Source organism: Sciurus vulgaris, assembly GCF_902686455.1.
Source record: "Sciurus vulgaris genome assembly, chromosome: 7".
Classification (NCBI taxonomy): domain Eukaryota; kingdom Metazoa; phylum Chordata; class Mammalia; order Rodentia; family Sciuridae; genus Sciurus; species Sciurus vulgaris.
The window spans coordinates 114,324,993-114,351,672 of NC_136467.1; the positions used below are offsets into that span (position 1 = coordinate 114,324,993).

At 40.8% G+C, this 26,680-nt stretch overlaps 2 protein-coding genes across 2 annotated transcripts in view; one reads left to right on the plus strand and one right to left on the minus strand.

Annotated features, from left to right (window-relative positions):
• Positions 1–21,544, plus strand: part of XPO5 (exportin 5) — a 41,679-nt gene extending 20,135 nt beyond the window's left edge. Inside the window, exons 15-32 of the mRNA XM_079148525.1 lie at positions 2,976–3,131; positions 4,459–4,500; positions 4,763–4,852; positions 5,703–5,902; positions 6,040–6,139; positions 6,980–7,161; positions 12,355–12,455; positions 14,252–14,348; positions 15,090–15,223; positions 16,013–16,113; positions 16,906–16,952; positions 17,366–17,463; positions 18,134–18,196; positions 18,956–19,038; positions 19,337–19,444; positions 19,581–19,718; positions 19,889–20,053; positions 20,226–21,544. Coding sequence (XP_079004651.1) covers positions 2,976–3,131; positions 4,459–4,500; positions 4,763–4,852; positions 5,703–5,902; positions 6,040–6,139; positions 6,980–7,161; positions 12,355–12,455; positions 14,252–14,348; positions 15,090–15,223; positions 16,013–16,113; positions 16,906–16,952; positions 17,366–17,463; positions 18,134–18,196; positions 18,956–19,038; positions 19,337–19,444; positions 19,581–19,718; positions 19,889–20,053; positions 20,226–20,363 — 2,043 coding nt within the window. The 3' untranslated portion in view covers positions 20,364–21,544. The remainder of the gene's footprint in view (positions 1–2,975; positions 3,132–4,458; positions 4,501–4,762; positions 4,853–5,702; positions 5,903–6,039; positions 6,140–6,979; positions 7,162–12,354; positions 12,456–14,251; positions 14,349–15,089; positions 15,224–16,012; positions 16,114–16,905; positions 16,953–17,365; positions 17,464–18,133; positions 18,197–18,955; positions 19,039–19,336; positions 19,445–19,580; positions 19,719–19,888; positions 20,054–20,225) is intronic.
• Positions 20,623–26,666, minus strand: POLR1C (RNA polymerase I and III subunit C; the record flags this gene model as incomplete). The annotated part of the gene is made up of 9 exons (XM_079148513.1): positions 20,623–23,087; positions 23,246–23,362; positions 23,480–23,629; positions 23,790–23,942; positions 24,040–24,159; positions 24,420–24,552; positions 24,776–24,883; positions 26,311–26,382; positions 26,487–26,666. The coding sequence occupies 9 exons, from the start codon at positions 26,664–26,666 to the stop codon at positions 22,969–22,971; spliced, it is 1,152 nt and encodes a 383-aa protein (XP_079004639.1). The 3' UTR covers positions 20,623–22,968.
• Positions 26,667–26,680: the final 14 nt, after the last annotated feature.

Below are 26,680 nucleotides of genomic sequence, written 5' to 3' on the forward strand. Positions count from 1 at the left end.
TCTTGTCAGTGACGTAAATCTTTTTGACTCTAAAACTCTTCTTTTCTTCAGTAATATGAAATGGGTCACAATGAAGCATTTCTAATCAAGAGAGATCAGTAGAGCCGGGCGCAGTGGTGCACACCTGTAATCCCAGAGGCTCGGAAGACTGAGGCAGGAGGATCTCAGTTCAAAGCCAGCTTCAGCAACTTAGCGAGGCCCTAAGCAATTCAGTGAGACCCTGTCTCTAAATAAAATACAAAATAGGGCTGGGGATGTGGCTCAGTGGTCAAGTACATCTGAGTTCAATTCCCAGTAACCAAAAAAAAGAGAGAGAGATGTGTAGCCAACCATGGTGGCACTCGCCTGTAATCCCAGTGACTTGGGAGGCTGAGGCAGAAAGATTTCAAGTCAAGGACAGCCTCAATAATTTAGGCCCTATACAACTTAGTGAGATCTTAAAATAAAAAATAAAGAACTGGTGAGGTGGCTTAGTGGTTGAATACCTCTGAGTTCAGTCCTAGTACTCCCCCAAAAGGAAAGAGATGAGTATGTGATAAGTATTTATATAATGAATATATTCACTTATTTGTTAACAAAGCTGCATAATATGTTATATGTCCCTAGGTGTATGAGTGACAGCTTCCAACCTGATTCATTCAACTTGCGGCTATCAGCTTCTGACTTCATAGAGTATTGCCTGGTTTAGTGGTTTGCAGACTGCTCATTTTCTGCTCTTAATCCTCTACCCCATTGTAAATCATTTCAGCTCAACTTTCATCATGTTTATTCACCCTTCAGTGAAAGAGTTTGACCAAGAAATTTTTTGGCTAAAAAGATTGAAAAATTACTCATCTAATTCACTGTACTTATGGTTGTTGAGAACGTTGGATAGTCTTGCTTTAGCAGTCTCATTGATGAACTGGAGAAGGGGATAGTTATGGAGAAAAAGAAATCACGTTTTGCAAATGAGAATCAGTTTGTCTCTCCAGATAGTAAAGTGTAATACTTACAGTATTTTAAAGCAGTAGAGTGCTGGTGTTAGGTACAACCTGTTGAGACAAATAACCCAGAAACAACATGGAACATATATAAGCTCCCAAAGAAACAAGAAGGATTAAATTATTTAATAAAACTTTGGGAAAAGGATTTAAGTTTGGAGGAAGGAAAAACATAATCACCAAAAAAGTAATGACTTTAATTACATATTTTTTTTAAATTTCTAGCTGTAGATGGACACAATACCTTTATTTTATTTATTTTTATGTGGTGCTGAGACTCAAACCCAGTGCCTCACACATTCTAGGCAAGATCCACAACCCAACTACATGTATTTTTTTAACTTATAAAACAAACTTTAACATGTAAATTTGGAACAGTATTTGCAATAAATTTGAATCAGATTGATACTTTTAATATTAAAAGCATGTCTCTCCTAAGCATTGCTTATAGAGTGTAATTGGCACTACAACTTTGAAGAATAATTTGGTGATGTTTAATAGAAGACACTAGCCTTATAATCCAGCAACTTTACTCCTAGGTCTCTACCTCAAAGAAACTGTGCATCTGTACAGAAACACCAGTATTCACAGAAGCCTTATGTACTAAGTCAAGAAAAAGAATAATTAGCAGAACAGATTAATACTTTGTGATGTACTTAGAGAAGCAGTGAAAATGAACTAGGGCTAAAATATGAAAAAGAGTCTCATAAACATAGTGTTGATGCATAACAGCAAGCTACAAAAGTAAATATACAAAACTGCATGATTAGGAATATATACATAATGTGGCAAAGTATGAAGAAATTTAACTTTTCTTTTTTTCTTTTGGTATCAGGATTGAGCTGAGGGGTACTTAACCACTTAGCCACATTCCCAGCCCTTTTTTTATATCTTATTTAGATACAGGTCTCGCTAAGTTGCATAGGGTCTTCCTAAGTTGCTGAGGCCAGCTTTGAACTCCCAAGCAGCTATGATTACAGGCATATACCACTGCATCCAGCAAGAAATTTAAAACTTCTTGAAATTATGAACACTGTCCCCTAGAATAGTGACCACTTCTAGGACTAAAAAGGAGGATATTCATAAAAGGTATTAACTCTCTGCTCCATCTTTCATTAATATTGTAGTTCTTAAAATGGGCATACATGGGCTAGGAATACAGCTCAGTTGGTGGGTTTGATCCCCAGCACCGCAAAAAAAAAAAAACAGGGAGGGGGCATACAGAGGTAAACTAAATTATTTATACCTCTTTATATGTCTAGAATTTTCACAATAAAAGTTTTCTATATGATGATAAGAAAAACACTGAAACCCAATGGAAAAATAGACAAAAGATAATGATCTTTTACAGAGGAGAAACTAAAGGCAGCTAATAAATATGAAAACATTGTATTTATTTGCTTAATAAATAAAGGTTTTAGGGAATAATAGAAGGATACATTGAATAAAGAATCAATAAAGCCTATAAAGAAGAAAAGCAACTTCTTTGAAATATACCTTTGACCCAACAAGTCCATCCATCCCCAAAAGTGTCTATTTTTTGAGATAGGGTCTGGCTAAATTGCTCTCGGGCCTTGCTGAATTGCTGAGGCTGGCTTTTGAACTTTTGATCCTCTTTCCTTAGCCTCCCGAGTCACTGAGATTACTGGGGCACACCACCATATCCTGCCTCAAAAGTGTCTTGCACAGTAAAATATTGAAAGTGTAAACAATTTGTTTAAAAAGATGTGTTGTTAGTAGTATTGACAGTGGTGCAGATCTGGAAATAGTTTTGATTTCTAATCATAGGAAATGCTGCATCCCTAATACAGCACATGATCACATCATAAATTTTTAGTAATATGGGGCTAATGCTTTGAAATTTAAGGGTTAAAAGCAGTGTATACTATTATATGGTAACCATATTACGTATTTATAAACTAGGGAATTTAGCAAATGTTGTTATCTCTGAATGGTGGCAGCCATGTGAACCTCCTTTTCATGTCTGTTTTATAGGAAATTCCTATTAATGATGGAATAGAGCTGTTGCAGATGGTCTTGAACTTTGACACCAAGGATCCTCTCATCCTATCCTGTGTCCTCACTAACGTCTCAGCACTCTTTTCATTTGTTACCTACAGGCCAGAGTTCCTGCCCCAGGTCTTCTCTAAGGTAAAGTCCTTCTCCTTTTTAAAGTTTATTTTGACATATCTAAACCAATTATTTTTTGTAACTTTTTGAAAGTATGTAAGGCAAACTAATAAACAGTTATATATATTTATTTATCAAATATTTACTGTATATCAGCCATCCTGCTAATGCCTTACCCTTTAGGAGCACTGCAGGAAGAAAGACACATAAATAAGTGTTTTGTCTATATAGATAAAACTGACAGACTTACATGCTGAGAAACAAAATAATACCTAAAGGAGGTTATCAGAGTATGCTATCAGATTATGAGGGAATTTGTGAGAGAAGGAATAATATGTATTGTTTTCTGGTTTCTAGTTTAATGATTAAGTGGGGTGGCAGAAACACCAGTTAAGTGAGATCAGGTAGAAGAGCAGGAGTAAAGAAGAATACTATGTTTGAAGTATATGTAGGGTATCTGAGTGGAGGTATCTCACAGTAAATGGGCTATTTGAGTTTGAAAGTCTAAATTTGAGAAAGTGATGGGATAAAAATTAAGACATCATCATCATCATAGAAGTCCAAGAAATAGAAGGGAAGTCCTAGGAAAGGGGAGATGTATGTAGAGCTAGGAGACATGTGGGTTAAATGGGCAGCCCTGAGGATTGTCATTATTGGAAGAGGAGCACTGGTGATAAGAAGTTCCCAAAGAAGAATAAAGATAGCCAGGGGAATGAAAGAAGTATTGTGTCATAGTCCAGAGCACTTCAGAAAATTCTCTTAACAGGTGGAGAATACCCAAGGGGTTTCTTTCTCTCTCTCTCTCTCTCTCTCTCTCTCTCTCTCTCTCTCTCTCTCTCTCTCTCTCTCTCTCTCTCTCTCTCTCTTTTTTTTCCCCCCTGTGGTGTCAGGATTAAGCCCAGGGGTCCTCACCGATGCTAGACAAGCACTCTACCACTGAGCTGCACTCCTAGATGTCCAGTGGGTTTCTTGGTGAGACCCTCGTCTGAGTATACTGTATCAGGTTAAGGAGTAAATGAGAAGTTATAAAATGGACTCACAGAAAGTAGACCACTCAACTTTTGATAAAAAGGAAAGAGAGAGGTGTCACCATAGCTGAGTTGTTTGATGGTGTGGATTATTCTGGGATTCCATGACCTTTTACTTTGTGTTTTGATAGTAAAATTGTAAATCTCAAGCATCTTATAGAGGTGAGAAAATGGACATCAGAAACTTCATAACATGATAGGAAGTTTTTTGTTATCAGATTGTTACTGAGAATATACCCCTGGGATTTTGTGAAAATATCATGATAACTATTGTTTAAAAACACACATGTGATGGGTTTTTTTTTTCCTCCTCCCCTTAGCTATTTTCATCTGTCACTTTTGAAACTGTTGAAGAAAATAAGGTAAGATGTTAATTAAACCAGCAGATTCTAACTTCTTTGAAGCTAAAGTTTGAATACCTAATACTTAGTCTATATTTTTATGTAAATAGAAAGGCTTAGTAAAGGTAAGGTAATCATGTGGTCTAAAGTGACTATAAATGTCAGTCCATTATACTCTTACAGTTGTGAAAATTTATTGTGAATTTGCCTGATATTCACATGATTCTATGCAGCATTGGTAAATTATATTAAAATTGGCTCTGAATTTGTTGAATTTCTCCAGGCCCCCAGAACCCGGGCAGTGAGGAATGTGAGGCGGCATGCTTGTTCCTCCATCATCAAGATGTGCCGTGACTACCCTGAGCTTGTGCTGGTAAGCCACTGGACCTTGGCTGAATCACTTCTGAGACCTGTCAAGTTTGGTTACATTTCTCTGTAAACCCAGTTCTCTTTACACCTAGAAACTGTAGCTTTCTGTAGAGTAGTATTCTTGAGTTGGTGTGTTCTTCCTCTCTCAACTTATAGTTAAAAATGCAAATATGTTCTTCCCTAAAAATGGGTGGTTCTTTTCTATGTGGATAACTAATTTTACCCCTATCCATCTACAAGTCTTTACTATGTGATGTGCTACTACCAAATGATGTGCCTAAACTTGAGAGAATTCAAATGCAAGTTCCAACCCTTTCAGGGGAGGTTTCTATAAGAAATAGCATTATTCCCAAAATTTCCAGAAATATCTTCTCTGAATACACAACAGATGTATCTCTATAGACATAATAAATTGATCTTTGCCTGTTAAGGTACTATAAAGTTGATGTATAAAAAATACAAAATTGGGGCTGGGGTTGTGGCTCAGTGTAGAGTGCTTGCCTAGCATGTGTGAGTCACTGGGTTCAATTCTCAGCATCACATGTAAATAAATGCATAAAATAAAAGTCCATCAAAATTAAAATATGTTAAAAAAAAAGACAAAATTGTTTTCATAGTTGTAGTATGAAAAAGTGCAGTTGTCCAAATATTTGAGTACTGTCTTGGACAAGAACTGTCTTCTGCCTAATTGTCTTGCTCTTTAGACAAAGGAAGAACATTATAACAAAATTACTGTGTTACAGTCTTACAGGCCTGACCTTTCTGGGACTGCCTTGGTTTTCTTTCTTTCTTCCTTGAAAGTGACGACCCTCTCCTGAATCAAGCCTTTTTACCGCTGTCTTTTTTCTTTGTAGCCCAATTTTGATATGCTTTATAACCATGTGAAGCAGCTTCTCTCCAATGAGCTACTCCTGACACAAATGGAGAAATGTGCCCTCATGGAAGCCCTGGTTCTCATTAGCAACCAATTCAAGAACTATGAGCGTCAAAAGTTATTCCTAGAGGAGTTGATGGCACCGGTGGCCAGCATCTGGCTTTCTGAAGACATGCACAGGTAGAAATCATCACTGGAGATCTCCTGACTCACTGCACTTGATTTCCCATTCTGTTTCCAGCTTTTTAGCTCTTGTGGAAGAAATTGTCCTTATTTAAAATCATGATATCATTTCTCTTTTCCCCTCCACTTTTCAGAGTGCTGTCAGATGTTGATGCTTTTATTGCCTATGTGGGTGCAGATCTGAAAAGCTGTGACCCAGCCCTGGAGGATCCCTGTGGCTTGAACCGTGCACGAGTAAGACTTTCCTGGGAATAGGAAGTTGCATTGGCTATGGGTAGGAATGGGATGTTAATAGTCATCAAGTTTCTCATATATTTGTTGGTGAGAAATCTCGGTGTCTCCACTTACCTAAGCTTCATCTCTTTTTTTTCTTCTTTAGTCTTAAATTCTTGAGTTAGTTTCCACAGCAGAGCAGATGGTCTTTTCAGTGAAGTCATTATTTCACTTTAAGGATCTTTAAGTATCTCTGAAAACTAAAGTCGTAATGAGGAGAAGTAGGTCAGAACTTCTTAGACAGCAGGGTGAGCCCTCCCTATCATTTGTCTCTGACATGTAAAGTTCTAAATGATAGTCTGACATGCAAACCTGAGGTATTTCAGTGCTTTGCTGTTCAAATAGGCATTGGTCCTGCCTCCTTTATGGCAAGTCACATTAATTAACCTAGCAAGTGGTTAAAAGAGGACTGTCATGGGAGAATAAGGCAAAAACTGCTGAAGACCAAGGTAGAGAGTTACAAGGCCAACTCAGAAACAAGATGAAATTAAGGCAGTTTAAATACTTTGTTTGGAGCATGTCTAAGCCACCTTCTAATCAAAGTCCTGTGGGATAGTCACTAAACCTGTGGAAAGACATCCTAATGAAAGGGAAGTTTACAGAGCCTACTACTGCCTCTGAAAATGGTAGTGAGAGAACCCTTCTTGGACTTGACCTTAAAGGAAGGGATAGAGAGGAACAGAGGGCTCTTTCCTTTTCTATGGTCTCTGTGTCACTTATGCTGTAGCCTTGAATATGTCTAACAGTACTTTCACCTTTTCTTCCCCATTATGTTTACCTTTCATTTGTGCTTTTCTGTAGATGAGCTTTTGTGTGTATAGCATTTTGGGTGTTGTGAAGCGAACTTGCTGGCCTGCTGACCTAGAAGAGGCCAAAGCTGGGGGATTTGTAGTGGGTTATACACCCAGTGGAAATCCAGTCTTCCGTAACCCCTGCACAGAGCAGATTCTGAAACTTCTTGACAATTTACTTGCCCTTATAAGGTGAGTCAGAATAATGATTTTTGTCTGTTAGTCCTTTTTTTTTTTTTTTTAAACTTAAAGAATCGCAATAGTTTAAAAAGTTTAAATGTTTTGTTTTTGTTTTTATACTGTTAATGAGGGATTAGTTATTCTTTCTTTCTAGAGAGGTCTTTTTTTTAAAAAAAAACAGCTCTTGACTGGCACCTGTAATCCCAGCCACTGGGAGGCGAAGCAGGAGGATCACAAGTTGGAGGCCACCCTGGACAATTTAGTGAGACCCCCATCTCAAAATAAAAAAGGGCTGGGGATGTAACTCAGTTGTAGAACACCCTTGGGTTTAATCCCCAGTCCTATTAGAAAAAAAAAAATTACAGTTCTTATTTGTGTAAATCTTGTATTTCGTGTAAGCCTGTGGGGGTAATCTCAGAATGACTTTTCATTTCAAAGCTTCTTCCATGTTCTTCTCCCACTTCTTTATAGGTTATCCCTCCTTTTACTTCTAAATTTTATTTAGTAAATTTTACTTGTAAAGGAGTTGTTTATTGGGAGCAAGATAGTTGATTTTTGTAGTAGTCCTTCTCTTGCTGGTATTCATATGAGCTAACTGAATTTATCAGTAATGACTGAACTGAAATGTAAACAACTATTCCTTTAACATTTTGCCTGTTTTTTTGTTATTTGTTTTAGCTTTATATAAATGAAACAAAAGTATGCACTTTTGCTGTCTGGCTTCTTTTCTTAGGTGCTTATGTTTGTGAGATATATCATGTTATTGAATGTGATTGTGGTTTGTTCATTCTCATTGCTTATATGATATTTCATTGTGTGAACATGCTTTGTCTTATCCATTCAGCCTTAGTGGATTTGGGGGCAAATTTTTAATATTACAAATAGTGTTGCTGTTACATTCTTATAATTTCTTTGGATATGTACATACTAATGGAATTCCCAGTTTATAAGGTATATCATCAATAGAAATAGCTTTCCAAATTAGGTATACTATCTTGTATTTCCACCAGTCATATACTGGAGAAGCGAGTCTTAAATTAATGTTTGTTGTTGTTTTTTTAATGTAATTCTTTTTTAGATTTTTTCCTTTATTTTATTTATTTATTTTTATGTGGTGCTGAGGTTCAGACCTAGTGCCTCACTCATGCGAGGCAAGCACTCCTCCACTGAGCTACAACCCCAGCCCAGATTACTATTTTTTTTAATAGAGAAAAGTTTGCTTTCCTGAAAGAAATGAAAAAGTATTGATAGCACTTCCTATGTTAAATAGTCTGATAAGGGCTAGGAATGTAAAGTGCTTGTCCAACATGTGCAGGCCCTGGTATCAGCCCCCAACACCACATACGCACTCACAGATCAGATAGTCTGACAAGTAAAGGTATTAAAAGTAGCGCTGTCCAGTATAGAAACTGCTAGTTAACACATGATTCTTGAGTACTTGAAAATTAGGTTAGTCTAAATTGAGATGAGCTATTTAAGTGTAAAATACCACATTTATAAAACTTAATTCTAAAAAAAAAAGTATCATTAATAATTTCTTATATTGGTAACATGTTAAAATAATATTTTTGACATAGATAAAATATAATCTATTTCTTTTAACTTTTTTAATATAGATAGTAGAAATTTAAAATAATTTACATGCCTTTCATTGTCTCTCTGTTGGACAGTGCTGGGCCCATTGGGTTGGATAAAGGACAGATGAGGTGAACTCTGATTTTCAGGTTAATTATCATCATGATCTGTTAGAGTAATAGTTCCTCTGTTTTCTTGAAATTTGTTACTTTGTTTCCATGTACATTCTTATGTGCTTGATATATATGAAGTCTTATTAGCTTACTGATTATACTCTTAGCTGGTGGCACTAAAAATATTTCAAATAAGTATGGAGTTTAGAAAACTTTAAACTTTTATTATACAATTGTCCTTTCCTTTGCTGGGAGAAGGAAAAGGACAATAAACTTTTATTATCCAGTTGTCCTTTCCACATTAGGAGAAACTTGATATTGCCTGGCAAAGTGTGTCAGACAAGGGAATACTTCAGGAGCCTGCATCCTACCAAGGTTGTATTCACCTCTGTGTATAAACACACAACTGTTTCTATTGGAGCATTACATACTCTTTCGAGTCCTGCCACCACTTGTGAGTAGAAGTGTAGCCACAGTGGTTCCATGTCATTGAAGAAGAGGAAACTAGAAGCTATAAAGAATACCAGATTCTCTCGTATCAAGAACATTTGACATACTGGTGGGTTAACCCTTCTGTTTTTAAAACTCTATTTTAGGACCCAGGGGCAATTGCACACCCCTGTAATCCCAGCAACACGGGAGACTGAGATAAGAGGATCACAAGTTCAAAATCAGCCTAAGCAACTTAATGAGGTCCTATATCAAATTAAAAAAGGACTGGGATGTGGCTCAGTGGTTAAATGCCCCTGGTTCAATCCCTGGCACAAAAAAAAGGAATATAGAAAGAAAATCCAGGTTAGAAGCTAGCAATATAAATCTAGTAACATAGTAATGTTTTAATGTAACCACATTTTCTCTTTTCCTCTTTCCCCCCCCACCCCCATTCTGGGAATTGAACCCAGGAGCACTGTACCATTAAACTGCATTCTCCCTGTCTATTTTTAATTTTTTTCCAATTTTTCTTTTTTAATTTTGATAAAATCTTGCTAAGTTGCTCAGGCTGGCTTTAAATTTGTGATCCTCTAGCCTCAGAATCCAAAGTGGTTGGGTTTACAAGAATATGCCACCTTGTCTGGCTCTTTTTTTTTTTTTTTAATGAAGTCTTACTGTTGCCCAGGCTGATCTGGAACTCCTAGGGCTCAAGTGATCCACCTGAGTGCTGGTATTACAGGCACATGCCACTATACCCAGCTATATTTCTTTTTTTAAATCTTAAAATACTAAGAGTAACTCATTAATATCATCAAATATCCCCCATGATATTTTCATTTTGACCCAAAATCCAAATAGTTTATACATAGGAATATTTTTTTGGGGGGGAGGGGGGGGTTTGGTTTGGTGTAGTTTTACAGTGCTGAGATTTTGCATGCATGAGATTTTTCCTTGAACTACATCCCCATCCCTGTTTATTTTTGTTTTGAGGGAAGATCTCCAAGTTGCCCAGACTGGCCTGGAATTTGCAATCCTCCTGCTTCAGTCTTATAGTAGCTAGAATTACAGGTGTGCAACACCATACCTGGCAAGGTTTATACATGGTATTGGTTGATATGTCTCTTAAGTCTCCATAAGTTCCCTGCCCCTTTTTCAATTTGTTTGTTGGAAAAACTGTACTTGTACTGTATTCCTGCTTGGATTTCACTGATTGCATCTTTGTAGTATTGTTTGACGTAGTCTATTTATTTATATTTCAATTTATTATGAATAAATAGTTTGGTCTACAGGAGAGCTTAATATTCTGTAGCCCAAGGGCCAAGCCTTGGCCTCTATGTGTTTTATAATTAAATTTTCACTGGAATACACTATGTCCTTTCATTTTATTTATTTTCTGTAACTACTGTTGTACTTCAGTTGTGAAGGACAGAGACCATAATGCTGGCCAAGTTTAAAATATTTATTGTGTGACCTCTGGTCTAGATTATTGAGCTGATACAAGTTTTGTTTTTTAATAGTAATACTTCATAGGTGAGGGTGGATTCAACATAAAAGTAGAAGTGCTGCTGGGCACAGTGGCCTGTAATTCCAGTGACTCAGGAAGCTTAGGCAGGAAGATCACAAGTTCAACACTAGTTGCAGCAACTTAATGAGGCCTAAGCCACTTAGCAAGACCTTATCTCAAAATAAATAAATAAGGACTGAGGATGTGACTCAGTGGTAAAGTGCCCCTGGATTCAATGCTTGATACCAAGGGTGGGTAAGAGGTAAAATTGCCTAAAAAGACTCCCAGGTATTACATATTGATGTATGACCAGAGTAACACAAGTCAGTGAGAAAAAAGATGTACTCTAATGTATGTTGGCTTGGGGGTGGAGGGGACACAATTAGATGATTACCTGTCACCTTTCAAAAAAGTGGAACTACAACACAAACACACATCAGTCTAGGCCTACACAGGGTCAGTATCATCAGTCTTTCACTTCCATATTTTGTCCTACTGCAAGGTCTTCGGGGCAATGACACATGGAGCTGTCATGTGTGATAACAGGCCTTCTGGAATACCTCCTGAAGGACCCACCTGAGGCTGTTTTACAGTTCACTTTTTTTTTTTTTCTTAGCAAGTGGAAGGAGTACACTCAAATAATGATAAAAAGGATGGTAAGTACATAAACTAATAAGATTGTCATTTACTATCAAGTATTTTACTGAACATAGTTGTTTATATGACTGACATTGCAGTAGGTTCATTTATATAGCATCACCCCAAGCACATGAGTAACATTGTGCTATGATGTCATAGTAGCCACATCACTAGATATGAATTTTTCAGCTCCATTATTATCAGTCATACAGAACCAGTGTCAAATATTCCTTGTTAACCAAAATGTCATTATGTGGCACATGACTGGTGTCTGTCATTTTCTGCATATTCAAAATGTTTTATAATTACCCTTAAAAAGGTAGTTATGCACTCATTCTGGCTATCAATTGTTCAGTGGGGCCATTGTCATGGGCAGGAGGGAGTACTATGGACAGCAGTGAATCTGATCCATAGTTCTTGGTCCTAAGACAAAGCCTGTGATTTCTCGGGTAAGTTATTTTGGTGGAAACAGTCTTGTGTGTTGGAATTGTGTTCCTCAGAAGGCTGAAACAACTGTTACCAGGTTCATGTTGTAATGGACACAGAGCATTGAGAAATGGGGCATATTACCACCGGCGGTATCCTGCTTATGAACCTTAGAGCATCACTAAAATTTCATCTCATATCACTGCTAGTCAGAAAACTTCTGAAAGTGCCAGAGCATCATCTTGGATTTAAAAGAACTTAGCTTTCAAGTTTCAGGCTCTAATCTTGTCCTGCTGTCTCAGATTTTGGTTCTTGAGTTAATGTCTTAGGTGATGTATACTGTATATCTGCAGTTTATAACTTCAAATCTGTACCCTTCTCCATGGGACACTCAAATGTTTCTCCCTTCTTTTTTTTCCCCATGGGGAAATGTCTCTGGGGGATCTACACGGTGAACCCCACTTTTCTTCTGCAACAGACTTAAGAAATATTCACATTGCACCCTGTTTCTTTCAGAACCCACAATACTTTGTATGCACCAGAAATGCTAGCCAAAATGGCAGAGCCTTTCACTAAGGCTCTGGATATGCTTGAAGCGGAGAAGTCTGCTATCTTAGGTAAGAAATCTAACCCTTTCCCCTGCCAGTTCACCTTGTCTGTAATGGGCTCCTAAAGCAGCTTCAGTATAGCTTATGCATCATTTTCTGGCACGACCTTGACCACTATTATTTGTTCAGAAATGCATTTGTGGACTTCCTGCAGGCTGTACAAAAACAAGTATATTCCCCTCATTATAGCATACAGAGATCTTCACTAGCAAGCTTTTTTACCTCCATTAACACCTTCAATTTAACTAGCAGATAATCGCGGGTTTTACAGCCATTATATTATAAATACCATGGTTCTTAACCCAAAAGATGTTAGTATGTTCCTGACTTTCATATGTCTATATATGTACATACATGTGTGTATATGTGTGTGTGTGATCAAAAAAATTTTCTTTCTTTTTTTGGTACCCAAGGGCACTTAACCACTAAGACACATCCCCATCCCTTTTTTTTGTATTTTATTTAGAGACAGGGTCTCACTGAGTTGCTTAGGGCCTCGCTAAGTTGCTGAGGCTGACTTTGAACTCGAGATCCTCCTGCCTCAGCTTCCTGAGCCACTGGGTTTACAGGTGTGCACAACCTCACCCAGCTATAATCAAAATTATTACTTCAATTCATTTTCCCCATCACTACATTAGCTAGACAGTTATAATTACACAGTGATATTTGCTGTGAAGGAAAGCAGCAGGGCTGTGTGAGAGTGTTTATTGGGAGACCTAACCCAGTCTTCAGGGGATCAGAAGTTGCTGACCAGTGGTTTTGAAAGATGAGTTGGAGTTAACCTGGATGGCTCAAGAGGAGTTTCTGGACCTTCAGGACAGACAATGCAGGTGCAAGATCCTGTGGCAGGCAGGAAAGAGCTTGGTATTCCCAGGAAGTAGAGAGGGATAGCTCATAGCTGGAACACAGAGCAAAACTGGGAATGTGGTTAGAATTAGAGCTAGAGGTACCTTGAACCTTGTCTGAACCTTGAACCTATCACTGAAGCTGGGTCACCATCACAGCCCTTACAGTCTCTCTCTGTTCCCAGCCATAACCTCTCCTTGGGTCTGTCTGGCTGTGGTCAGGTACTCAATGAATATTCCTCAGCTGTGAAGTTAACCTAAGAAAGGTTGTTACTTTGTTTTTCCAGGACTCAATGTTTCTCTGCCTTGGCCAAGTGGTCCTAGATTTTTTTCCCTCAGTTTCACCGCACTTAAGGTCTATTCTGCAGGCACTAGTTAAAATAAAACTTTCAAGACATGTATTGCCATTAATACAAAATAAACTTGCCTCACACACCTTCCCCCTACCCCCAGCGCGCGCACACACACACGCATGCACTATTGAAGCCAGGTACTCCTGCTATAAAAATCCAACCAGATATACTAGAGTGGACAAATACTGAATGAAGCCCTTCTGGTAACTTCTGACTATGACTTGAAATATAAAACTGCTTCTTACACTTTAAGTTGTTAAACTGAGGTAAATGGATTTCATTTTTTTCTGCTATTTTTTGGGGCTTTCACATAAGATTTTGCTTAAAAAAGGAATTCCCCAACTGGGGTAAGTAGTCATCCCCAGTGTTTTACAGAGATTCTTTTGTGGTGTCACTGTGTGTTTTGGTATCATTCCCATCTGGAAAAAACCAAGGTCCAGTCTGAAGTCCTGTGCACTTAAATAGCATCCACCTTTTCCTACCAGGAGGGTTTAATCACCTACCCTTAGGAAAGCTCTTAACACCTTCGACTACTTGCTGTAGGGTTTTGGCTATTTAAGACTCCTGGCAGTGGAGCAGCATGTTCCTGGCCCATCTTTCTCTGTAGGATTACCTCAACCTCTCTTGGAACTCAATGACTATCCTGTCTATAAAACAGTCTTGGAAAGAATGCAGCGTTTCTTCAGCACCCTCTATGAAAACTGGTAAGAAATCAATGCTGCCTCTCCCTTGTTCTCTTCCTAAAACATTTATTTTATAGGAATGGCCATGGGTTAGACTTTTGATTTAGTATTCTAGAGTACAGGTAAGGTAAGGCAAGAATTTGAAGGCTAAGTAATGATTCTAGTATTGAACAAAAATGAACAGCCTGTTTTTCCTGTACATGGGCCTCATGGTCCTAGCCATGAGTTGATATTTAATGCCTAACTTATCTATGCTTCTAACTTATTTTATGCTTCATAAAATGATACCCAAGTAGTAGAGTGATGGGGTTGCATTTGCTCAGATCCCTCACTATGCACAATCTACTTCCCACAGGATTTTGTCTTCAGGTCCTGATTATGGGATGGAATTCTCATGCACACCACACCTAGGACTTTGTCCTCAGTTAACCACGTGTCAAATCCACAAACACTTGAGTCCCTCCATTGTTAAGTCCATAACTTAATAGTAATGAGGCTACTTTTGACCTTGGCTACCAACATCTGTTCTTTTAGTGGATGCTGGGTCTGCTATTGAGGTACTTCCTTACAAGGATGAGGGGGTCGTTATTCCACTCTTGATAAGAGTCAGTCCATATCTTCAAAATCAAAATTCTCTTAAGTAGTAAATACAATTGCTTTTCTAGCAAAAATTTTACTGTATTAAAAGTGAAATTCTTGGTGCAGTCAGTACTGGCAATAACAGATCCTGGATTTGTCATTGCCAATGATTTTGCCTTACAGTTTCCATATCCTAGGGAAGGCAGGCCCTTCCATGCAGCAAGACTTCTACACCGTGGAGGACCTTGCTACCCAGCTCCTTGGCTCAGCCTTCGTCAACTTGAACAATATTCCTGACTACCGACTCAGACCTATGCTTCATATCCTTTCAAAAGTCCCTAGATAACCCAACAGGTCAGAAAATTGGAGACAGGAACCAGAGCAAAGAACAGCTGCAAGGAAGAGATGTGATTACCTAAGTGTATCATAATCTCATTAAAGACAGGAAGATTGAAGTAAATAGCAAGAAAAATATGAAGGCTGTCCAAGGGGGTCTTAAAAGCTCTCTGAGTCTTATGAGTTTTTCCTTGGGGATAAATCTTTACCTTCTCACCTTCTCACTTCCTGTCAGGTGCTTCCTTTTATTTTTTTTAAGACCAGGTCTCACTATGTTGCCCAAGTTGTCCTTAAACTCCTGGGCTCAAGCAAGCCTCCCAAGTAGCTGGAATTACAGTTGTGCACCACCACACCCAGCCAATTCCTTTTATAATGTTGTTATATTCTCCCTAAGTTATAAGAATGACGAAGGTTTATTATAAGGATGTCCTTACCATTTTTTTTTTTTTTTTTCTCCTCCCTTTCGGTTATACTATCCCAGTTGGGACAGAAAGAACAGTTAAACTGAAAATGTAATGAAATTGAGTATCAGTGCAGCTTAGGAGATCATGAAGGTATTTTTCCCTTTGTTTCCCTGCTCTGCTGGTGATCAAACTCAAGGCCTCAGGGTACTAGGCAAGTGCTTACCACTAAGCTACACCCAAGCCCAAGACTTTCCCCTATTAACACAGGATGTTCTTGGCATCTAGTATGTACCTTAGAGGTGCAACCCACGGCCTAGCAGATAAGGGGTTTGTGCTCATGTGCCAAAACTTCTTAACCTGTTTCAGCACGGGTGTTTGTGAAGCCTCTGGTGCTCTTCTGTGCCCCAGAGCACTACGAAGCCCTGGTATCTCCCATCCTTGGACCTCTTTTCACCTACCTCCACATGGTAAGAGATAGGCCAGGAAAAGAGGACAAAGAGTACTCCTGAATGTGTGGCCACTCCTGTGTGTTGCCAGTTAGGAGTTCCTAAAAATGGTCCCTACCCCTGTCAGGCTGCACAGAGTTCCCACCACAGTGGACTATTGTTGCTGTAATGGATTGAGCAGCCATGAAAGAAGGAAACTGACTCAGTTGCCCATGATGAAGATTCTGCTTCTAACCCTCCTGTTAACTGAGGAGAGGTGGTTAGGGAAATGCTTCCCCTGGGTCTGTGTCTCCTACTCTGGAATTCAGCAGGTGGGCCAGCTGGATAGAGAACATTTGTCCAGAAACCCAGGAATCCTAAGTACGTTGTTAATCTTTTCTAAATAAAGGTGTTTAATAGGCCTTCCTCATCATGGACAGAAGAGAGGTTATAAAAATCTCTTTAAACTTGTGGGGGTTCTGCCATAGCTTTATCATTGATACATGGAATCATCCTTGCCTAAATGTAATTAAGAATACTTTATAGTGAGGCACAGTGGTACAAACCTATAATCCCAGTAACTTGAGAGGCTAAGGCAGGAGGATCACAGGTTTGAGGCTAGCCTCAGCAACGTGTGAGACCCTGTCTCAAAATAAAATATAAAGACTGGGGGTGCAACTCAGTGGCAAAGCACCCCTGGGTTCCATCCCTAGTTAAAAAAGAGAGAGAGAGAAAGAGAGAGAGAGAGAGAGAGAAAGAAAAAATAGAATTTAGATTTTATATATTCCAGGACCCTTCCCAGCCTTAGCACTTACATCCTTTGTGTTTTCCCAGAGGCTTTCCCAGAAATGGCAAGTCATCAACCAGAGGAGCCTACTGTGGTAAGGAATACCCACACTCCTTAAGAGGTGAACTAGCGGCTAGGTTTGGGTGGAGAAGCAAAAAAGGGAAAGGAATTCTGTTGACTGGTGACCCAGGGCTTGAACAGCAGTGGGTTATAGTCATTCCTAGCCTAGATGGTAGACGGTTTGTTTGGATAGGTTGAGACCAAGCCTTTACTTTAGCACTTAGGATTTTGATCATCCTATACCCTCTGTCTAATTGGACAGAGTCACAAGTAATAGTAATAATGTCCCTCAGGGGATCATTGGTGTCCATTCCTAACATCTGCATAGATCACAGACCCAACAGAATCCAGAAGAAAGTGGGCACAGAGGGCCTGGAGAGAATCACTGCTTGCTTTGTCCTTCCCTCTTTACAATCCCATGGAACTTGGCTCTCTGCTTTTCGGCAGTGGAGAAGATGAAACTGTGGAGGAAAACCCAGAGTCTCAAGAAATGCTGGAGGAACAACTGGTGAGGATGTTAACCCGAGAAGTCATGGACCTAATCAGTAAGTGGCATGTGGGAACCAGGGGTAGTAGAGGAGAATTTTCCTGGATAAAGAATTCCTCACTCCACCACCCCCATGAAGGCTAGGTTGATGGCAAAGATTCAGGTTTGCAGCAGTACTGACAGGTTGGTAAGAAATGATTAACTAGATAGAAGCTAGTTAGTCCTTAAGTCAACCTTAGAATGATTTCCGAATTATGAATTGAATCATACCAAAATACAAAGAAGTGATCTAAAATAGGAGGAATTTAGATTAATGTTAGGAATAACTTTCTAACTTTATCAAAATGAAAAGAAATTTAAAAATTCTTGGACATGGAGGTCGTTAATTTTATTTTCCATTTTTTTGGAAATGTTGAAGGAAACAGTAGTTGATCATTTGATTTATTGGTGATCCAAAGTTTTAACCAGGGGTGTATTATCACTCATCTATTCTCATCACTTACTCTCATAGGAATTTGAAGAGGGACCAGAACACATTCTGGTCAGATTCATTAGAATGCCTCTATTTCTCATGGTAAATCTGATTTTTGTGCCTTGGACAGTACCTTACTTTCTCCCCTCTTCACCTGGCCAGAGACAGTTTGGGACCAGTTGGCCTGAGGTGACTGTTGTCCAGTGGTAAGATATAAACCTCCCTTCACCCATTAACCCCTGCTTTCTTGCTTTAGCGGTTTGCTGTGTATCAAAGAAAGGTGCTGAACACAATACTGCTCCCTCTGCAGATGGAGATGGTAAGTGAGCCAATTGCCTGGCCTCAGAGGTCTGCTCTTAGGCTCCTAAGTATTATTCTTTGGAACCAGCTCAGCTCCTGTAGAAACTTTCCCTATAAGTTGGTGAGATGTAATCATCTAGCTGTATCTGTGCCGTCCTTTGTGTTGTATTTTTTCCAACAAAATCCAACTGCAGGGCCTTTGCACTTGTTGTTTCCTGTCAAAAGTTATTTTCTTCCAGCTGTGTACATGGCCTCTTTTCTGCTTCATTCAGGTCTCTGCTAAGGTGTTAAGTCTTCCAGGTCTTCTGTGACCAAATTATTAAAAATAGCAAACCCAGCCAATCTATTTTTTATGGCATTTCTCACTATCTACCTTTATGTTTTGTTTATATATTAATTTATTACCTGTCTCACTGATGAGAATGTAAATTCCTCTTAGAAAGGGACTCTATTCTATTCCTTTTATATCCCCAGCAACTAAATCAGTGCCTGTCACTGTGGGCACTTACATGTTTGTTCAACAACAAAGATTTTCAGCATCTGCAGCTTAGGTTACTGCCCAGCCGTTCCCTAGTTTCCCACATGCACAGCTAGATGCATCTCCAGATCTGCCCATGAGCATGGGCTTTTATGTCCTTTCATCAGGGGTGAGGGTGACCTAATACTAAGCATCAGCCATTTCAGTACACTCAACTTTGCTTTGCTGTTTGGGCTTCTGTCAGAACAGGATAATTCTTCTGTGTTCTGAAAGGAGCTTAACATTCTGCTCTGCTTACAGATGAAGAGATGATGGCCACAGAGGTAACCCCTTCAGCTATGGCGGAGCTTACAGACCTGGGAAAATGTCTGATGAAGCATGAGGTGGGTGGAGGGGGAAGGTGATGCCTTTTCTCCTTGCCCAGCTAGGGAGCCAGCTGCACCCTGGGCTAAAGTTCTCAGAAAAATACACACTGCTGCAGATCCCTGTGTTTAGCCTCCCCCAGGCCTGAGGTTTTGTCTGTCTTGCAATGTTTTCTCTTACATATTGTTTTCTTTTTGACTGCCTGATATGCAAAAGTAAAACTCAGTAGTAGAACTTTATTATTTTCCAGGTTCAATTTATAAAAAGTCTAAGAAACTGTGCTTATTTTCCTATAGTAATCCTTCCTTTCCTGTTCAGGATGTTTGCACAGCACTGTTAATTACAGCCTTCAATTCCCTATCTTGGAAGGATACTCTCTCTTGCCAGAGGACAACCACACAGCTCTGCTGGCCTCTCCTCAAACAAGTATGTTTATTCACTCCTTCTCCCTGAGTGTCATAGAAGGTGTGGGTCAAGCAGACTGACTCATCAGTTGGAATAAGTGGGGAGCTGGGGCCTTCAGAGAGGCCCCCTGTGGCCCTGAGCACAGCTGTCTCCCCAGGTGCTGTCAGGGACACTGCTCGCAGATGCCGTCACGTGGCTTTTCACCAGTGTGCTGAAAGGTTTACAGACACATGGGCAGCATGACGGGTGCATGGCTTCCCTGGTCCACCTGGCATTCCAGATATATGAGGCACTGGTGAGTGGTGAGAGCACGGGGGCCGGGTGTCTATGGCTTTTTCACTCAGCCTGTTTCCAGGATCCTGGGCCTTATCCTAAAAGTAGGCATCTGCCAGGTTGCTAGTGTTGCCACTGTGGGGGGTAGCAGGGTCCAAAACTACATCAAGTGAGTTTATCCCCACTTACTAGCGCCCCAGGTACCTGGAGATTAGAGCTGTGATGGAGCAAATTCCAGAAATACAGAAGGACTCTCTGGACCAGTTTGACTGCAAACTTTTGAACCCCTCCCTGCAGAAGGTGGCTGACAAGCGACGGAAGGACCAATTCAAACGCCTCATTGCTGGTTGCATCGGGGTAGGTTATGCACCTCCATCAGTATTCCCAACCTTACAAGGTTGCTTGTGGTCTTCTTAGACCACATGTGCAGGTAACCATAATTCAACTGTAGTCATTAAGCACTATGGTGGGATGATCTCTAACCCATATCCAGGGCCAGCATTAGTCCTTTCTCATTTATTTTCTACAGAAACCCTTGGGAGAGCAATTCCGAAAAGAAGTTCACATTAAGAATCTTCCCTCGCTTTTCAAAAAAACAAAGCCAATGCTGGAGACAGAGGTGCTGGACAATGAGGGGGGCAGCCTGGCCACCATCTTTGAACCATGAATCAAGCTTTTGGGCATCCTTCCTCAGCCTTTATTGTCATCTCTTCTTCCCCTTCATAGCTAATCTCTAGGCCCCTCTTGCACTGCCACCTCACTTTCCACCATGGTCAGCCTGGAGACAGATCCAGGTCTGGAGCTGGAGAAGAGAGTGGGCCCTGTGCAGGGCCACAAGTAATTCTACTTATCAAGAAAGGGAGTCAGGGCTTGCACCATTCTGTCAAGATGTCCCAGGTAGTCTCCATCCTACTTGGAGTTATAGCTTTTTCAAGAAAAGCTAGAGCAGAGCAGCCCTTCTTCCCCAGGCCTCCCACCCCCATGCAGTATAGCCAAGCAGAATGGGAACTAGGGGTGCTGTGCCTAGCCGGGCTCGCAAGGGCTCAGCCCTCAACCACTTGTGCCGGAGAGCTTCTCCTGGACCACTGTGTCCCAGAGCCCCTTGCTACTGGGATAGCAGGGACCCTTCCCCATACCCAGTAGCATGTCCGGTTTAGGTGCTAAGTGCTGAACTGAATTTGACCAGTTCTCTCATCTTTGTTTTGAGCAAGAATCTGGTCACTTGATGGTACAGGTTACTACTAAAGTCCGGGCACAATATCAAGTGTAGTATCTCCAGGAACCAGGGCTGGGTAGGGTTTAGTGCTAACATCCCCCTTAAGCTCACATATCTTGCCCTTTCATGAATGACCCTCAAGGGTTTCCCCAGCCTAAGGGTCTACTCAGGCATGAGAGCCACGGTACCCTATTCAGTGTCACATGACACATTGTCATCCAAGGATAATCCAGATCAATAGGCTTACATCTGTGACAAGCAGCTAGCAAAGCCACTGGTTTTCTAGGACTAGCTGGGTCCCAGGTGCCTTTAAAAAATCTCATGGTCTTTCAGGCCCCTTGTTGCTTTTCTCAAGGGCCATTTCCAAAAGAAAAATATCATAGGCAAGATGGTGCGTGCCTGTAATCCCAGCAACTCGGGAGTCTGAGGCAGGAGGATCACAAGTTTGAGGCCAACCTCAGCAACTTAGCAAGACTGTTAGCAACTGAGAGAGACCCTGTCTTAAAATTGGACTTAAAAAGGACTGGGAATGTAGCTCAATGGTAAAGCACCCCAGGTTCAATCCCTAGTACCAAAAAAAAAAAATACATATATGCCTTTCCATCACAACCTGTACTGAATCCATCCTAGAAGTCACTGGAAGGCCCTGGAAGCAGAGGGAAATGTGGATGTGAGATCTGCCCCTGAAGTTACTATCATAAGGCAGGCTTGATCCATACAGAAACCAGAGTGTGTGCTCTGCATAGGACAGGCCTGCCATCCAACCAGTCCATGAACGAGGGTTTCAGTGAGAGAAGCAGAGTGGACAGAAGCTGCAGCTTTTAGCTGGTGCAGGCCACAGGTTGGGAAGAAGCAAATCTGGGGAAATGGAACTTAAGAGTGTTACATTGCTGTCTCTGTTGCACAAGTCTGCTTCCTCTTTCTGCAAGGTGCTTGGGGCTTCTATTGATTGTGAAGGTGATCTCAATATCTCCCTCCGAACTTGATTGCTGCCTACTCTATCTCGTTGGGGTTGTGGAGGGTACAGTTGTATTTATTATGTTGTAATATTTTTAACATTCTGTGACTTCATGCTAGAAATTTTCTATTGTTTATAGAACCTTTTGTAGAAACGTTAACTCTAAAGCACATCTGCATGTCAGTAAAAATCTCAATTTCATACAGAAAGGGCCCTATCTGCCTTTTTCAAACCAGTCTTGAAACCAGTAACATATTCCAGGGTTAACATCTTCATGAGCATCCTACTATGGGGGACAGACAGGAAGAACTATAACTGATGAGCCTATTGTTAAGCTTTATGAAATAGTATGCCAGTTAGAAAATGGACTTTTTCAAGTCCACCTCCATCCACTAGGCACCATTCATTCCCTTTCTTGTGTAATTACTGAGCCTGACCTGACCCCCCCCCCTTTTTTTTTTTTTTTTTTTTTTTTTTTTTGTAGATCAACATGTTTTTTGGTTGAACTACTATGGACAACCCTTTTTTCTATCAGGAACTTCCCTGGGAATCCAGGAGATAGGTAAATTTGTATATTCACTTTGCCTTCTTCTGTATATAGGGTTTGGCTGTGCCCCTAGAAAGCACCTCAATTTGGCCTGTCTCAGTAAGTTTTTAGAAGGACTTGGCCTCAAGGGCAGGGACTATAACTCAGTGGAAAGTCTCTGCTTAGCACACTCGAAGGCCTGGGGTTCAATCCCCAGTGGTACCAAAAAAAAAAAAAAAAAAACTTGGCCTTACTTTGCCCTGACATTGGCAGTGAATCCAATATTCTTAATTGCTAAATGCCAAACCTGTTCTGATATGAGGCTCCATATCTTCTTAAGACTAGAAGTCAAGAAGTAGTCAAAAGGACTTTTGTTTGGACATGAAGTTTATTTACATCAAAGGCCTTACAAAGGCATAAAAGTCTCATTCTGTAGCACATTTAACAAAATGTATTGATTGAAAATAAAGCTGGAATTAGACCTCCAGTCACAATGAGTATAGAAGTCCTACTGGGGCAGGTCAGAATCCAGGAGCATCCAAGCCCATACATCCCAGTATCTGATGCAACTCTCAGTCCATCTGAACTGCATCTAGTTCATCCAGGAACCGCCGGCACTTCCCCATCAATACTTTGATAGCTTCACTCACCAGCACATCTGGTGGCAACACTCCAGTTGACTCTACAGAAACTGGGAACCAAAGAGAAACTACTTCAGCACAGGCAGGGCTTTTCTTTAGGAAGCTCTTGTAAGAAATTATTACTAAATTCCACAAGGAATTCCAAAGGGAAGCTGCAGTGCCAAAGAATGCCCACATGCGTACACCCACCCCACCAGGTCTTACTCACAGATGTAATGATCACGAACACGAGCAAGCCGTACAACCTTCTTTAGCTTTTCATTCCGGAAGATTTCCCTGCTGAAGGTATCTAGCCGGGGATTGGCAACTCTGGCCACCTTTTTACCTAAGAAAAACAAATCATGTCATACTTCATCTCCTAGGGTCCAAAGCTTTTCTTTCTATCACCGTCAAAGAAAACAGATTTTAGGTCCTGATCTGAACAGCATCCCAAATACCATACCTTGTACTTCTTGTACTTCAATAACACCAGGTGAAAAGCACTGGCTCAGTTCCTCAGCTGCCTCCCCTTCCACAGGTTCAAGTAGGGTGATGTCTGGCAGAAGCCTGTAACTAGCTGTTGCCACTGGTGAAAATTTGGCATGATCTTTTCCTGGAAGAGGAGAATCTTGAGAAACCTTTCTTTAGTCTCCTAAACCACTGACAAGACAAGCCCATTGACTTTCTGCCTGTCAGCAACATATCAGCTCGGTTCCTGAGCCACACTTTCTACTGCGGCAATCAAACCCAGGGTAGGTCCACAGTGTTCTCACCGATGCCCTTGACACAGTGCATTAGCAGATCAATCTCCTGGCCAGGTCGCAGCTGAGCAATGAGGATATCGTCATGCACTGGGCGGATAGTGCCCTCTGGGAAGACATCAGCCTGGTTCCCCAGGGGGACCCATGTCATATGCCTGGTATACACTGGAGAAAATGGAACATCAGAAGAACCCAGCCCCTGAAACCTGAACGCAACTGCTGGTGAGTTATTAGGGTCCTCTTCCTTACCCTAATAACTCACCTTTGTGGTTCACATAGAGTTCATTGGGGTCAGAGGAATCTTTAGCAGCATGGGGGTTCCGGGTACACCTGACCTGCAGCCGAAATTGAAGAGTGTCTATCTCTGTGCCTTCTTCATCTCCTGCACAAATGGAGGAGGCAGCTGTTTTTACTAGTGAACAGCTAGTAAAGCTGAGGCTTTACATAACATTTCTCACATAATCCTCTTGACAAACTGGAAGTCAAGGGCAAGTGTCCTAACAATTGAAAACTGATGTTACCCAAAGATGAGCAACTTGCCCAAGGTCATACAGTAGTCAGTCTAGAATTTGAACCTAGGCAGTCTAATTCTAGATTATTCAAGACAGCCAGTTCCAAAACTTTATTTTCTCAAACCCTCACCTTGGTTCCGATATTCAAAAAGACGAGGATCAGCATGAATGGGAATAAGCCCCAGGCGGTGTGCAAGGATCTCATCCTGAACAATGGATGTGTTGTTGTATACCAGGACTTTTTCCACAGCCATTGTTGGTACCTGCTCAAGGAAACAATCACCAATCTGCAGTAGACAACTTCCCACTTCCTGAGATAGAGACCCCTTCCTAGAAGAATGCTTAAGGAAACATTTACAAAGGAGAAGAAAAGCTCAGCACAATTCCAGAGGAAATAAACGGGAGAGTCAGCCTGAGAATTCTATAAGTGAGGTAATAATACAGTTCCCCATGCAACCCCAGCTTTGCCACCATGCCTTCCAATACCTCAGCTAACAGAATTCTTCGAAAAGCATTGGCAATGGCTGCATCAATTCCCACCATGTCGAATTCCAGTGAGTTTTCGTCCATGTGTACCACATCCACACGAAAATTCTAGAGGAAAAATGTTAAAAGTGAAGCCTGCTTATTTATACTTCCGTCTCCCCCTGGATACATCCCTCCATGTATTAATATCCTCTCATCCAAATACCTCCCTCTGCCCAGATGACTCTCAGTAGATGTTCACTGTCCCCCAATCCTTTAGTTTCTTGAAAAGTTGTCTTGGTTTTTGTCCTCCATTAAGTGAAAACCCTTTGCAATATCACTTCCAAACCATCCATAGATAAACTAAAAAACAAAACTTCCATACTGCATAGTCCAGTTGATTCTATGCAATCCTTTCCTTGACTGCTGCTGTTGCACTTAACATTAAAAAAAAAAAAAAAAAAAAAGACCTTTTTCAATTTCTGTTCCCTCGGATTCTGAGCCCCAATACTGTTCTCTTCATTCCCTGATTATTCCTTCTGAATTCGCAATCTTCCACCCATTAAGTGTTATTTTTTTCCCCAGATTCTTTCTCTCAGGTGACCCCCAATTACATGATTTTCAGCAACCACTTAGGACAGCTTCACAAATTTTTCTCACTTCTAATCTCATTTCAAACAATCTACTGACCTGCTTGGCTTCTCCACATGCAGGAAAATGAAGACATCATTCCTGTTCCCCAAACCATTTCAGTAAATGATACCACCATCCATCAAAGCAATTCTCCGAGCCAGAAGGTCATTTAATCAAAGCAATCATAAATTAACTTGCCATGCCCCCTGTGTTCTATTTCCACCATCAGTCTTAAGTTCATGCCTTTAATCTCAGCTCACCTATACAATCTAGCAGATCTACTCGCTGGATATGATCCTCTTCAAATTCAATCTCTGTACAGCCATCAAAGGTTGCATATCTGATCATACCTGAAGAACTCTTCAAAAGCTCCCCATTACCTACAGTGGCTAATCTTGCCACTCCAAGCTTGCCTACCACTCTTGCCAACACACTTTCTAGTAATAATGACCAGTTGGGAACGTTGTCAGAGAACATATCACCCAAGTTTTTGTAAGTTAGCTCCGGTTCCTGGTCCCTCCACACCCTTTACTGTTCTCATCTTTTACTCATTCAAGGCTCAATTCAGATTCACCTCGTTCATGAAATCTTAACCTACCTATGACCTCTTTCCCAAAGTAGATTAAGCGCCTCTGCATGACGCTGCCACCCCATCCCCACCGTCCTTATCGCTATCAACCGCATTTACCACACTACACTGGAATTATTTGAGAACACTATTTCCCAACAAGACAAAACATTGTCTTGCTCGTAAGACAGAAATGTGTCTGACTTGGCCTGTACACGGAGGGCCTGTCACATTGCTCAGTTAATGTTTTATGAACAGAGCGATCCCCAGGAACGGCTTCTGAATCACACGATGCCTCAGATCACACGTTCCAGCAGCCCTCATACCCATTCCAGACACCTTCGGCCCAACTAACCTTCTCGAACCGGTCCTGATCCCAGGCATCATCATACCCCGCATAGTTACCGGGAAAGTCAGTGGTATGAACCTAGAGCAAAAAAAAAAAAAAAAAAATCTGTTCCCATTTCGATCCCCACCCTATCCCTGTTCCGTTCTCATTCCTACTCCTTAGCTCAAGGCCACTAGACTTACATTGCGAACCCCGAACTCCCCTAGAACCACGCGACCCCGCATCTCCTCTACAGCTTGAGCAGCCGCCATCTTGAGCCTCCACGAGACTTTCAAACGCGCGTGCGTTCTAGTCGTAGTCCTCGGTCTCTGTGGCAACCCTCCGCCTCCTGAAGCATTAAATATCGCGAGACGTTGCCCCATCTCCGTCCACGTCC